Source organism: Cetorhinus maximus, chromosome 6, assembly GCF_964194155.1.
Source record: "Cetorhinus maximus chromosome 6, sCetMax3.hap1.1, whole genome shotgun sequence".
Lineage (NCBI taxonomy): Eukaryota > Metazoa > Chordata > Chondrichthyes > Lamniformes > Cetorhinidae > Cetorhinus > Cetorhinus maximus.
Window position 1 is genome coordinate 35,909,877 of NC_135884.1, and position 15,082 is coordinate 35,924,958.

The 15,082-nt window shown below is 43.8% G+C and overlaps 1 protein-coding gene across 1 annotated transcript in view; it reads right to left on the reverse strand.

Annotated features, from left to right (window-relative positions):
• The window catches only part of cfap20dc (CFAP20 domain containing), a 543,645-nt gene that overhangs the window by 211,126 nt on the left and 317,437 nt on the right, over positions 1 to 15,082 (reverse strand). The window contains exon 11 of the mRNA XM_078543624.1: positions 6,471 to 6,835. Coding sequence (XP_078399750.1) covers positions 6,471 to 6,835 — 365 coding nt within the window. The remainder of the gene's footprint in view (positions 1 to 6,470; positions 6,836 to 15,082) is intronic.

Sequence of the window (15,082 nt, forward strand, 5' to 3'; positions counted from 1 at the left end):
GGTGGTCTGCCTTGCTAACATTTTCCTCAATGTTGTCAGATAATTGCAATTTTCATTTGATGCTGCCTGGGCAACTTGACCAACAATGGTAGCTCATTCCTGCGAGAATCCGAGTCCAAGTAACATTAAAGTTTTGGACTGAATTTCTATTCTTCTTGTTTAGGACCTGAATTTAAGCAGTTTCAATACAGAACCTAGTAGAAGTAGGCTCACAACCTGAAACTGCAATCATTCAACAGCAAAGAGTTGAAGTTCCTATCCTTGGGAATTCTAATGAAAAAGTAGATGCAGTAAAAATCATGCAGTTTATAAAGTGTTAACATACCATTCATCTATTTCTGGCACTTCTCAAGGAATTCTTTGTCCTTTAAGAGAGAATCAATGAACCTTAAAGGTGGGAAAACTGCCACCTTGTGCTTGATTAGGCCTTGTTAAAGGCGAACTGTGGAAAATTGTTCACAATTTTGCAGCATTAGGAGCTCTTTGAAAAGTGCTGGTGTTACTGTCAACTTAATGAATGGCAAGTCTTGCAATATAAGCACAGCAGCTACAATGTATAATATAGAGGAGCTCTGTATCTCACATCATGGGTGCAGCCACATTTGCTTAGCTTCTCTCAGAGGAGGCAGTGGCAGAATGGGAGCACGAAAGAGACTTGGGGCCCATGACTCTAATAAGTAACCCCAAGCCTTAGATCTGCCACAAAAAAGTCAGAAACACAGACACAATGGAGGAGCTGTTTGGCTTCGTAGGTGACTGAAGGACATCCAGGCTCAACCGACAAGCTATGACTCAGGTGTGCCATCTGGTCTGTGAAGACCTGTATGGCTAATCAAACATTCATACTGAACTATAAATGGCAGTGAAGGTCATTGATGCCTTCAACTGATCTTGGTATGGACAACAAATATGACAAAAGTCAGACAGTTTGTATTCTGCAAATCAATTCACATACACTTAATTAGTAACTAGCAGGAGGAGCTAAAATTTTGGCATATCGCTGTCTTTTTCAAAATACAGAGTATAGTTCTCTGTTTCTACATAGTGATTCAATAGCTTACTATTAATTTTATTAAAATAGAAAGGCAATTATTCCTTCAAAGCACAAATGTTATGAGGCCACTACCGGAAAAAGACACACATCAATACACACTTCCATGGGGGTGCACATGATATTTTAATTCTGACGCAAATAAACTTTGTGGACACGGGGCTACGAAGAATGAAAAAATGAATGGCTGGTAATTCAAAGATATAGACATTGCAGCCATAGCTGATAGGAGCCCAGAATTTCCTGCAACACTGCAAATTATGCCTTTGCATCCTTGATCATCCCATTTTGAGCTTCCACCAAAATGTCTTAGAACGTAACCTGAATTGCGAGCTTATTGGTGATTCAGGAATCTCAGAAGCATTCCAATCACATTCCACTCTAAAAGATAAGAACACATTCCAAAGCTCAGAGTGAGGCTTGGCAGTGGGCAGTAAGCGTCAAGATGATTTATCAGTCGTGTTTGAAATAATTTTAAATCACTTAAACAGTTTGCTTTAGTTAAAAAATTGCCATGAAATACTGTGTTCAATGCAGTCTCTCACTTTCGTGCCTCATGCATCAAATCTTTTGACTCTCCTGTTTCTCTTCCATGATAATGCAGAATATGGAATTGTCTAGCAGAAAAGCCATTGCAGCTCTTACCTTTTGAACACACTGAGATGGGTGGAAGTCCTAAACATATTGCCTTCTCAGGATTTTGGATGGCAAAGTTTATGTTCTTAGTAATAGAAAAGCTAAAAAATTAATTGGACATCTATTCCAGACTACAGCTGTAATGGTTTTTTGATGGGCTGCCAAGGCTGAGAATCATGTGAGAACCAACAATAATATTGATACCAGGTGACCAAGAGCTCACCTGAATCATTATTTTTCAGTCTAAGTTGCTGCAACAAAAAATTTATGCAAGTCCAGCAAACATGTGATCACCATTGACTTGACTGAGAGCAGATCTATAATAATCAATTTTTTGCAGCTATGCAAATTTATTGGCAAAGTAGAACATAACAATTCCCAGGAAATTCCTGCACTGGGAGAATATTTCCATAAATCCATTATACATAACTTTAATGTAATATAAACATAATGCCATATTGCACTGAATGTACAGCACAGCCAGATCATTAGGCCCAGTTGGTCTGCATCTCTCCTCTCTCTTCCACTCGAACCTCCTCCCACTCTAAAGACCTTTTCCCAACCTGTCCCTGTATTCCGCTATTCCATTCCCCCACATTGGCATCATCTCTCCTTCTTAAATGTATTAATGCTATTTGCTTCAACCACTCCATGTGGCAGTGGGTTCTACATTCTTACCATCTTGTGTGTAAAGAAATTCCTCCTAAATTATTCACTTGTTCTGTTAGTGGCTATCTTTTATTTATGCCCCCTTATTCTAGACTCACCCACAAGTGTAAATATTTTCTCCACATCCACCTTTTTGAATTCCTTCATAACTTTCAAGATTTCAACCAGATCTCTTCTTCATCTTCCAGTTTCAAATGAAAAGAGCTCCAACTTGCTCAATCTTTCTAAACAGATGCATCCTCTCAATTCTGGTAATATTCTCCACAGTCTTTTGTATACTTTCTCCAGTCCTTCAACATCATTATGTAGTATGGAATACAGGACTGTGCAGGGTATTCCAAGAATAGTCTAAACAAGGTTCTATAATCATTTAACATTACCTCATTGCTTTTATGTTTTATTCATCTGGGCCAGAATCTTCCGGTCGGCATGCAGGAGCGGGCCCCACACACTGACACGTAAAATGACATGCGGTGATGTCATTTGCGCGTCATTCTGATCTATAGTTCGGCAGGCGCACACCAGAGTCGGCTGCATGCCCGCCGAACTGTCAAAAGTCTGTTAAGGCCATTAAGTACTTATTTAAACTGATTGTCCGGGCTGCCCGTCCAACCTTAAGGTTGGTGGGCAGGCAAAGAGCCCAGGAGGCCTTCGCATTTTTCATGGAACCTCATCCACGGGCGGGATGAGGTTTCATGAAGGTTTTAAAACTTTAATAAAATTTTTAAATAAAATTCATAGATATGTCCCAGCTCATGTGACACTGTTACATGAGGGGACATGCCCGAATAATTTTTTAAAATCTTTTTTTCAGTTTTTCACAATGAAATTAATCTCCCTGAGGCAGCTCTGTGCCTCAGGGAGATTTCTGCGCTCCTCCTCCCCCCACCCGCACAGGGAGTGCAGAGCGCTTCCGGGTGCGTGTCACGCTGGGCAGGCCTTAATTGGCCCGCTCACATAAAATGGCAGTGTGTAGCCAATCATGGGCGGCGATCGGCTATGCGCCCGCCCGCACCTGCTCCAGCCTAGCCCGCACGACGGGGAGAAAATTCTCCCCCTGGAAATGAATCTCAGGACTTAATTTTGCACCTTTTAATAGCATTATTCCTGTGTATAATTACTTGTAGTGATATACAAATCTGGATTCCCAGATATCTTTGCGGCTCTATCCAATTAATTTCTTACCTTCCAAAGAATAAGTGTCCTTCTTATTCCTCCTACTGAATGAACTACCTCACACGCTGCTATACTAAACTTAATTTGCCAATTATCCAAGCACTCTGAAAGATTGTTTACGTCTTCCCATAATAATATGGACATATGGTGTCCATATTATTAACTGTACCACTAATCTGGTATTATCTGTGCATTTTGACAATCTAATTTTACTCAGGATGCAATAGCAACAAACAAGATAGGGAGACTAGGTTAGGGACCCTGTAATTTTATCCATGCAAAATAGTGCTAGGAGCACAAGTACTAAAGCATTGTGAAATTTTACAAGAGTCTGTCAATAAACAAATGATCACATTGAGTCCATGGGAAGGCAAAGAAACCATATAGAAACACTTAAAAAATGCCATAAGTTATAGTCCTGTTGAATGACCAAGCTCATCTCAGATACATCAAATGGTGTGAATCCACTAAAGTTTCTTTCAAGATACATTTTATTTTCTCACATGTTTTTCTTCAAATGGAATTCCTAATGCTTGGAAAAGCACTGAGCCTTGATATGTATGCATCATGTACAAAATGATCCTGTTATTTATGTTTCTAGGCTACACTTTCAAGACTGATCACACATTGCTTTGAACTGAAAGTCAGGTTTGACACTACAAGGGCTAATGCCATTTTTTGGTGTACAATGGCTTAACACCAATATTTGTTTGGTCTCACATGGTTCTTAGAAACTAAAGAGGGTTCTTAATCTGCATTAATCTTTGTATGATAATAATAATAAATAATAGCATCAGTAATAGTACAACATTTAATGAGACGGACGCAGTAACTGTATAAATTAAATATGTGATTAAAAGCAATAAGAACCAAGAATAAATTTTTTAATTTGAAGATTAATTAATTTGTTAATTGCTTGATGGCCTTATTTGTAACATATCAACTGATATATTGCCAATTATCTCCTTTGCACCTTGACCACTTTCACTGGCAGTGCAAGCTTCTCATAACTTCTTTGGATCAATTATTACTCACAGTGTAAAGCCCCCTTTGGTCATCAGGTTATTTCTTGATCCAAATAACCGCAAACTACATCATTTCAGAACACACCACAACCAATTTTTGACAGAATATCTGTAGGTACTGCCACCTTAGGAAACAATGTTAATTACCATCATTTTCCATTCTGGATACTGATTGAGGGCCAATTGAATGATAAAAAAAACTTTGATTTATCAGACCATTTTCCTTTAATCAGCTCAGCAGTTTGCTTGACTGGAAATAACACCGATAGTATACTATCCTCTGAACTAAGCAGCAGCTTTATTCTGAAGTATGAATAGCTCTGGAGCTTCAGAACCTTTACTTCATGCAATTTCTGCAATTAATTAAATAGCATTAGTATTATTCCATTTCATGAAGACCATTAAAAATAGTAAAAAAAATAGATGATAGGCATATAAAAAGATTGTTAGTTAATCTATACACAAAAAATGTTCACAAAGCATTCAAGCTTCTCTTTTATAACCTACAATATCATCTTAACTCTGGATTAATTTAGTCTGTCCATCATAAATCTATATGTAATACAAACTTGCAAAAGAAACCTTATTGTAACTTCTTGTGAATCACATGACAATGTTATTCAATAGTGATACCACAATTGCCTCTCACACTCTTCAATCAATGTCATTTGTGCACTACATTAACCCTCATTAGTACTATTTCAATTCTACTGAGACTATAAGAGGCATTACAAAAATAATGGATGATAAATTCTGAATAAAAGGCTGCAATTTAATCTCAGGATTCAGTTAGCATGCATAAACCATGAGAGTGAGTATGAACCTCACGATTAAATTACAGCCTCATTACTCAGACAACTGCCCATAAATTCTGGACTTTTTATTTGCACTATTCTTTATGCTGATATTTTGTTTTAATTCACTCAATGTACATTTTTAACTTTCTCAATCTTCATTCCTAGTTTTATTTATTGTGTATCTTGGACTCTATTTTCTTTAATACTTTGGCTAAATCATCCTTACATTTCCCATCTATTACACATTTAATACAACAATGTACTGATTGAAAATCTAAAGGTCAGGTTACTTTAATTGCATCTGGATTGAGGACGTAAGGGAAGTGCATTCTGTTGATGTTTTTTAATGTTTTGGTGACCACTACAATAAGAAAATGCAAATACTGTTGTGATAGTTCATGTTTCAAGGGAATATTATCTGTTTGCCTGGAATCTGGAAGCTCCCCCCAATAAGGTGTCTTGTTTCATTCATTAGTTGAGTAATTGGGTCTTCCTGACTTATGGAATATGTTCTATATTTCAATGTTATCTATTTCACTGTTATCCAAAGAAGACTCTTGATTCAAGGAAATAAAAATAATCTTTGTGGTGAAAAAATTCCAGAAAATAAAGGCAATCTTTTAATGCAATTTAAAACATTTGATATATATCCATGATTGGTTAATGTTATGTATGATATTTCTAAACAGCACACAGGAAGCTATTCATCAAAGTTTTAAAAAAAATCAATGTATTAAATCCAATATGGAGCTTTAATTCTCACAATCTAATCTCAATGCTCTTTGTGTAACTATCTCATAATATATAGAAATTAGATATATTGGCCCAGGTCTTCTGGTCTTTGGATAGTCGGAGATGCGATATGGGCCTCTCGGAGGTCCCAACCTGGGGACCCGGCAAGAATTGCCTGGGAAGTTTGAGCTTAGGATAATGTTCAAAGGCACCTTGTTGTTCAGATGACCTCAATAAGCTGCTCACAACAAATTATCACAACATGTTTCATATACTATGTTTTTGTACACTCTTGGTCATCTATCATCATGTACATAACCCCCACCATTACTATACATTTGTAGCTACAACAAAATGTTGCTTACTGATTCAGACAAAGCTTACCTCCTCGCTGCTATAATTTCCATGGAAATCATCCTCCAGTTGAGCTCCTCTCTTATCTGCATTTTCCTGTTTTCCATGATCTTTTATATCCACTGTCCACATGAAGCCTTCTGATGAAGTGCTCTGTACCTTTCCATGAGGAGCTGACCTTGGTTGTGATGAGTATGTAAAAATGTCCTTCAATTTTAATTCATCATCTTTTTCATCATCTTCACTTAAAGATGCTGAACCACTTTCATTTTCTGTCTTGCTCGTACTTAGTTGTAAATGTGAATTGTTTCTGGAATGTTCCAGGTAGGGTGTGGAATGTTGGGAGGAAATGTGCTGTAAACTGTTCTCTGAGTGGTCAGGAAAATTACATTCATCTGAAAAATTTAATCAAGCTGTTTTAGAACTTATATTTTTTTTATGATTTCCATAAGAGACTGATAACTTTTAAAAATAAATCTGAACTTCCAGTTAATGGCTGGAAGGATGACATGACAAATTTCACGTTTTCAGACATTTTAAGTTCTACTGTGACAAAAGACTAAAAGCATGTTTGACAAACACCATATTTGTAGGTAATTTAAACTTTAAACCATAGAATGGAATGCCCCCATTCTTATTATTAGCACAACTGAAGAAACACACTTCACAGGTATATGTTACATTGTCCTTTAAGTAGACATTCAGGTCTCCTGAAATCAGTCTAAAGTGATTCTTAGCTTCTGTTCTTTTCCTTTCTCAGCCCAGTAACTTCTAACCCCAGAACTGTCCTTCACAACAAGAGAATTACTGGAGATCTTCTCACTAGTGGAAGCTAGGTGAATCTTCCAGCTTTGTTTTATGAATTTGCTCTTTTCTATCCCAGCATAAGCTTCCACCACATTTCAGCATGGTAACCCGTAGAGATTTTTGGCCTCCAGTTGCTCCCTCTCTCTCCTGGACAGTGGATGATTAACCCACTTGTCTGTGATATTCGATGATATTTTAGGAAAGCCTGTAACCTGATCTTTACAATGACTTCCTCTGCACCCTTCCCCATGGCAATGTGAATCACATGGGCCTTGTATCCAGCTAGAATTGTTGATTAGCTATTCTTTAGACTGCAATGCTATCTAATCCTGGAATCAAATGGACAGTTCAAAGTATATTCTTTTACAACCTGACATTCTTAACATTTCCCTGGGATTTCGAAACTCACAGCTTGTCCACTGGCATCACAGCTGCCTTCTCCATAAAAGCTAACTAGAAAGACAACAATGTGCATTTAATATGAAATGAACCAAAAATGAGAGTGATAACTAGTTCTGAGTTCCAGGAATTAGAATGGGCAGAAATTTCCGCTTGGTGGGCGGGCAGACCCGACCAACTCGGCGGCGGGCGGGCAGCCGATTGTCACCGCCGAAACGGGTCGTGCCGCTATTTTCCGCGGGCAGGCCAATTAAGGCCTGCCCAGTGGGTTAGCGACTCGCGTGGTGAATAGGAAAATGGTCGCGGGGGCGGGCGGCTTCAGATCGCCGGTTCCAATGGGGAACTGGCAGCCTGTAGAAAGAGTGGCCAGGCAGCCTGCTTGAGGCAGTGCATCATGGCCACTTGGGGAGAGAGGGAGGGAGCTGTGAATGCAGAAGAGCATGAGCAGGAGGAGGGGGGCAGGCTGCAGGAGAGGCCAGTGGGGGGCCACTGTGCCCCTTGATTCTCTGATGCATGCCTTGCTGTCCTCCTCCAAGAGGTTTCCAGCCGTCGGCACTTGTTGTATCCGGAGGATGGGAGGAGGAGGGCCCATATCACCAGCCAGGTGTGGAAGGAGGTTGGTGACACTGTGAGTGCCCATGATGATGTGCGGCGCACTGGCACCCAATGCCACAAAAGATTCAATGATTTGCTGCGCTCTGGACGGGTGAGTACCATGTTGGCCTTGGCCTTTGAGCCCCCCACCCCCATATCTTGCATTGGGCATTTGGCGCACGCAGGGTGGCCAAATGGTTACTGACCATGCTTGCATCAGCCTTAGTGGTTGAGGAGAAGATGGGTTCTCCCCACAGCATATGTTGGTGTGTGTGGTATTTGAGTAGTCTGGGGGCAGCCTGCAGGGGAGGCCACTAGGCACATGCTCAGAACTCCAATACATGTCATATTGATGGTGATCAGATGGTGCCAGGGGTGCCTCAATGTGTTGTGGCCAAGTGCCATCTGCTCGCATCGGCGCCACACCTAGTTGCGCCTCCTTGCCATGGGCGCTAATACCCGTGTGCTATTCAAAGTGATGGATGCCGAATGTGTCCAAGGTGGCAGTTGGGGGAGGGGTTTGGGAGCAGCCGTACTATCTTCTGGGGACTGATCACCAGTAGTGTGGACAGGAGCCACTGGAGACCTCAGATGGGCTATTGTGGTTGGGGTGCAGCGTGCACGTGCAGACTACATGAGCGATCAGCCCCAATAAATCCTCATCTCTGTTCTGCAGGCAAAAAGTCAACACAATCTTCGAGAGCACCAGAGGACTGGAGGTGGGCACGCCCTGCTCCTGCGCCTCACCACACTTGAAGAGCAGGCCATGGAGCTGGGGAGGAGGCAGGAGGCTAGGGCGGCCGGGGGCAGCGAGGTTGGGGTCCAGCGGCCAGGTATTTGAGGTCCACAGTCCCATCCACTCTGTCTGTCCACCATCCAAACCACTGATGGTTGCTGCAATCGTTAATGCTGAAATAATGCTCATTCACAGACTGAGACACTCTGACGTGTGGGTCATGCACAAAGGTCCCTCGTCCCCTTGAGGATTCACATCTCCACCACTTTCCAAAGTCACCTTATCCCATTTGTGACCACTGTCACCATGGTCTAACATGCCATGGCATCGCTGCTGCACAGCCAAAGACTTTTTGCAGCTTAGGGGGTTTGGGACCTCCACCACTCTTTCAGCTAGTGCGCCCCACATTACTTTGTCCAAAAGGTCCTCAGCACCTCAGCTATGAACCTCATGGCACTCAACTTAGATAAATGCCACCACGTAACTCATCCCTGCGCCAAGGGGAAATGTTGCATTCTGCCCACCCGGTCTATGCCCCTCCTAATGGAATGAAGGCCAATAATGTGACCTCTCAATCTCCTGTGATCCACGGCAAATGTTGCAAGTGTTTGCGATGTTTCCTCAGCACCGCAACTATCCAGGCCAGCATGCATTCAGGTCAGGTACCACTGCACTCTCCCCACTCCAATGGTACATAACATGCCATGTGGCATTCCTGAGGCCATCTGACCAGCCTGTCTGCATGTGCGTTTAATGATTGGGGCTCCTCTTGACCCTTTTCCACCCCACCAATGTTTGTCTCCTTAGGGTCTTGAAGGGTGAGCAACTTATGAGGCTGGGGGGGAAAGGGATGAAAGGTTGAACTGAATGTACGCTAACTGATGCACTGTCCTTGTTAATTTCAGCATCACCACCAGATCACTGCACCCAAAGACACCGCAGCCCTCCCCTCCACACCCAAGGCCCAACATGTGCAACTTGCGGCACATCATTTCAGCTAGCCAGGCACCAGCGCAGACACAAAAACCTCGGTGGGGAATTTACCGTCGGCTAGTGTCCCGGGTCACAGTGGAGAGGGCACTTCACAATTGCTGGAGAAGATGGTAGGGACAGAGAGTACCGATGGCGCCAGCAGCCGGAGGGCTGCAGGGGATGAGGTACATGCTGAGTCCGGCACTGATGATGTGCCTCTAGAGTTGTCGCCAATGCAGCAGCTGCAGGACAAGCGGCAGGAAGTGCGTTTGCATCGGGCAGGGTTACATTAGGGAATGCTTCAGTTGGTCTCTGCGATGGAGGAGTCCAGGCAGAGTGCACGTGAAGGCATGAACCTCAGGGCAGAGCTTCAGGCTTCCTCCACTGAGAGATTGGTAACTCTCATGGAGAGGGGGTTCAATCGGATGGAAAATCTTCTGATTGGGTTACGCTCTGACTTGCAAGTCCTCACAGCGGTACTGGCCACAGGTGGTCATTCCCAATGTGGGAGATGCTGTGGGCACCAAGCATTGGTGCTCGGTGCCCATGCATCTGCAGTGAGCAGGGAGGTCAAAAGAGACCTCACGTCGGTGCAGCAGCTGCCTGTCGTCGCTGCGAGCTCCTCTCAGGGCGCTCCAGATGAGGGCAGCAGCTCCTCCGCCCCTCTGCCAGTCAACATTGCTTCCGTTGAGGCTGCGACAACTGGGGAGGTGCCGGTTCTGGAACTGGCCACTCCCTCCCAGGCGGGGCCATCACAGGCTCCACGGGCCAGAGGACGCCCACCAAGGTCATCGAGGCCAACAGGACAGCAGAGTCAGCAGGCTGTCTCTCAAGCCACTCCGACTGATGGTGGGGGGGGGGGGCACCTAGACATAGCACTCGCAAACGAAAGCATAAGGCACATCAGGCATTCAATGGGTATGTCACTGGTGATTTTGTGTTGGCCTTAGAACAGGGAACAAAATTCTTCTTATTGGAATGAAGAAGTCTGTGTAATTTTTTTGGACATCATAAAGTCCACTTTTCTGACCATGGCTGAGGGTGTTTCCTTTGTGGTGCATTTTTCTTTTTCACAGACATATCATGAGTGTTTGAGTGGACATTGATGTTTCTGTACTAGGCCCTTAGTTGCAGCTGATAAGGTGGAAGATGTAGCACCTAAGTGCCACGTGTGGAAGCACCAGGCAATGCTGTTCCTGCATGTTCCTCCATGTGTGTGGAGCTAGCTGAACGTTCTTTGGATTAAATTGTCCCGGGTGTCACTGCCTCCTTGGTGTAATAGCGGGTTGGCGTACTGCCCCTCATCATCGCCCTGTGCTTCCTCATCCTCTGAGGCACTGTTGGATTCATCATGTGCAGCCTCATCCAGGGCGTCAAGGTCTTCATTGTCAACTGCATCTCCCCTTTCCAGCGCAAGATTGTGCAAAGCGCAGCATATTACCACTATCAGAGAGACGCGATCTGGGGGGTACTGGAGTGCGCCCCCTGAGCGGTCCAGGCAACGGAAGCGCATCTTGAGAAGACTCTCTCCACCACAGCCCTTGTGGAGGCGTGGCTCCTATTGTACCGATGCTCAGCTTCTCTTCTTGGATGGTGGAGAGGCAGCATGATCCACCTTCTGAGGGGATAGCCCTTGTCACCCAGCAGCCAACCATCCAGCCGAGCTGGAGCACTGAAAAGCCCCGGCACCTGGGAGTGTCTGAGGTGGTAGGCATCGTGGGAGCTGCCTGGGTACCTTGCACAGACTTGTAGAATCAGCATCCTGTGATCACACACTATCTGCACGTTCATGAAGTGGAAGCCTTCTTGTTGACAAAGGCACCGGGCTCACTTGCTGGCGTCTTGATGGCCATGTGTGCAGTCTGTTGCACCCTGGATGCAGGGGAAGCCAGCAATGGCCATGAAGCCTCTGGCTCGCTGTGCCTGACTTGCCTGGTCGCAGCGGAGTGGATGAAGGTCAATACCCGTCTGAACAGAGTGTCTGTAACCTACGTGACACAAGTGTGGACAGCTGATTGGGAGACACCGCAAAGATCACCCACCAAGCCCTGGAAGGAGCCAGGGGCATACTGTGAGCTTCAGAGCCGCTGGCATGGGGTGTCCACCCGCACAGTAAGGGGAGATCTCAGGGCCAATCATCTGACAGATATAGTTGACTGTCTCCCTTGAGAGTTGGAGCCTTCTTCGGCACTGCACCTCAGTCATATTGAGGTAGCTGCTTCGCCGCCTGTATACCCTGGCACAAGGATAGTGGCATCTTCTGCGGCCCCTTGCACCTTGGACAACCTCGACCCTGCGCCCCTTGTGCCTGCACCTGGCCACCCAAAGGTGGCTCCCCTGGAGGCTGATTGTCCAGTCCTGGCCTCCTCCTTATTCTATCCCTCCCTTCCTCCTCAGAGGAGCTGCCTCCAGTGGAGATGTCAGAACCCATACCCCCAGGCTAAATGGAGGCCTCCGTAAAGCTGCAGGCCCGAGAAAGATTACTGTCTGCAACTGGTTTCAAAGTACACAAAAAACTCTTGAAAATCGATGTGAACTGCTAACAATCAAACAGGCAGCTTTAAAACACTTTCTGCAATTAAAACTTCGTAGAAAACATGAACAACCTCTCTGAGTCCACATATCCCAACATTGCATGACTTTTATTAAAAAATCTCCTATCCGTCGCACGGGCCCCTCAAAATCCTGGACAATTGGCAAGTTAACGGCCTTAACGAGGCCTTTCATTAATGGTGGGCGCGCGTCCTACTGCTGTGCGCGCTCACCGACCGAAATATTGCGCTGACGTTGGGACGCGTGCGCGACATTTTAAGCGCTGACGTGCGGGCTCCACCACCCGCACGTCAGCCAGAAAATTCTGCCCAATATATTTGCCAAGTAATGGAAAATAATTTATTACTGTGTGATTCAATGCACAGGAGGCATAAGAAAGACTGACAAGAGATAACAAGCCATTTTAATAGCACAAATAAAGGATATTCAATTGATAACTATGAAATACAAAATTTATCGTGCAAGAGAGGAAGATCTGATACCTTAAGAGTGATATAGTGAGTCATCCTGACCTTCTTCATTTGGGTTACATTTTGTACTAAAAACCTATCCATAAGGTTTTCTAGTTACACTAAGTGTTAGGTTGCTGAAGAGAGAGACATGTTTTCAAAGCTTTTCATCTTGCACTCATCAGGATAGATGAAAGAATGTCAAATTTCAAAGGAGGCAACAATTTATACCGCATGAGAAAAGGGTGCTGATTAATTGGCAAGTTGGCTCTGAATGGTCGAGGCATTGCAAAACTCAGAATGTCTAACGTTAGATGTGATTCCACAATTGGACAGCAGTACTGAGCCGTCTCATGCTAAGAATGACACCAACAGCCAACTTAATATTATCAGTTGGACTTATAATGTAGCTCATTTATGCTTGCTTGAAGCTACATATATTCATGAGCAGTGGCTTGTCCACTGCAGGCAAAATGATGTCCACATATCCCGACATTGCATGACTGTGCAATGTCCAGACATTGCACCTTTTTGTTGAATAAACAAAAGTATAGGGGACAATAGCTCCCTGCGCATTCACCATGCAAATGTCTCAACCAATCAGAGCTAAGGGGAGGTGGTGGCACAGTGGTAATGTCACTGGGCTAGTAATCCAGAAGCCCAGGTTAATGATCTGGGGACATGGGTTCAAATCCCATCATGGCAGCTGGTGGAATTTAAATTCAAATAATAAATCTGGAATATAAAGCCAGTAACAGTGACCATGAAACTATCATTGATGTCGTAAAGACTCAGCAACCCAGCTGGTTCACTAATGTCCCTTTAGGGAAGGAAATCTGCCACCTGTGTGGTTGACTCTGAAATGTTCAGTTCAAGTGCAATTAGGGATGGCTAACAAATGCAGGCTTTGCCAGTGACACCCACATGCCATGAAAGAGTAAAGAAGGAAAAAAAAATCAGCACCCCCTTTCTTATGCAGTGCAAATTGTTGTTGCCTTTGAAATCTGGCATTCTTGCATCTGTCCTGATGAGTGCAAGATGAAAAGCTTTAACAGCACATCTCTTTTATTTGGTATGACCAAGCAACTATAAGTGTTAGATTTTGAGGCTGTTCACTGTGTAGAAATGGGACAGAACAGCCCTGAAAATTATGAAGAACCCACTGCCCCATTCCCACTGACAGTGTGGATATTGTCATTTTGCTGGGGTCATGACCATAGGTAGCCAGGTTGGCTGCCTGAAACAAATGTTAAGCTCATTTAATTACTTAAATTGGGATCCTGTTATGTCAAAGGATTCCAATATAGTTTTTGGAAGGAAAAAGGGGAGTGTCCATGATGGTTGGATATGCTCAGAAATACTGAAATTGACATTTTGGAGGGCTATTTAAACAAGCACTTACTCACATGCAAATAATCACTTTGTAGGAATTTGCCTGAAAATTATTTGGCATTGTATTGGAGCATTGTGAAATTGCTGTGTATAATTTTTCTCAGTGAACTGCAATTATTTGTTAGAATTCCTTTAGCATTAGGGAGGGTCTGGAAACTTAGCAAGAATCAGAGTAATTTTGATCACTCAGGTGAAGGAGGAGGGGGAGGAAATGGAGCAGTACCACCAACAGGAAAAACATGTTGCATTAGATGCAGAGGGAAGTGCATAGGGTGTTCCTCACATCTGTCCCTACCCTCAACATAGGGATTTTACAGATCAAGGATTTATTTCCTCCTAACTATACAGTTGTCCCAGGTTTTCCAGGCAAACTGTACAGCCTCTGACAGCAGAACCTGCAACCCGCCCTGCCAGTTGACAATTTCTGTCTGTTGTCCTTAACATTTATGCATTTGGCTCATTTCAGGCTGAAGCAGTGTACCTAGTTCACTTAAGCCAATCAGCTGTCCATGTCTGGATTAAATGAGTCTCTTATCGTGAAGGCAAACGACCACAACAAGTATGAATCAATATGAGCGAGCAGGGGCTTTATGTTAGTTGCTGGGTTCCAGCAAGAGCAGGGAGCAATTAACTGAATACAGGGCCATAGGACAGCGTCACATGAGCCTAGGTCACTTCTCAATGGAAGAGGTATCATTCCCTTAACCTTCAGTTGATCTGTGATCGTGGGCAAAAATAAT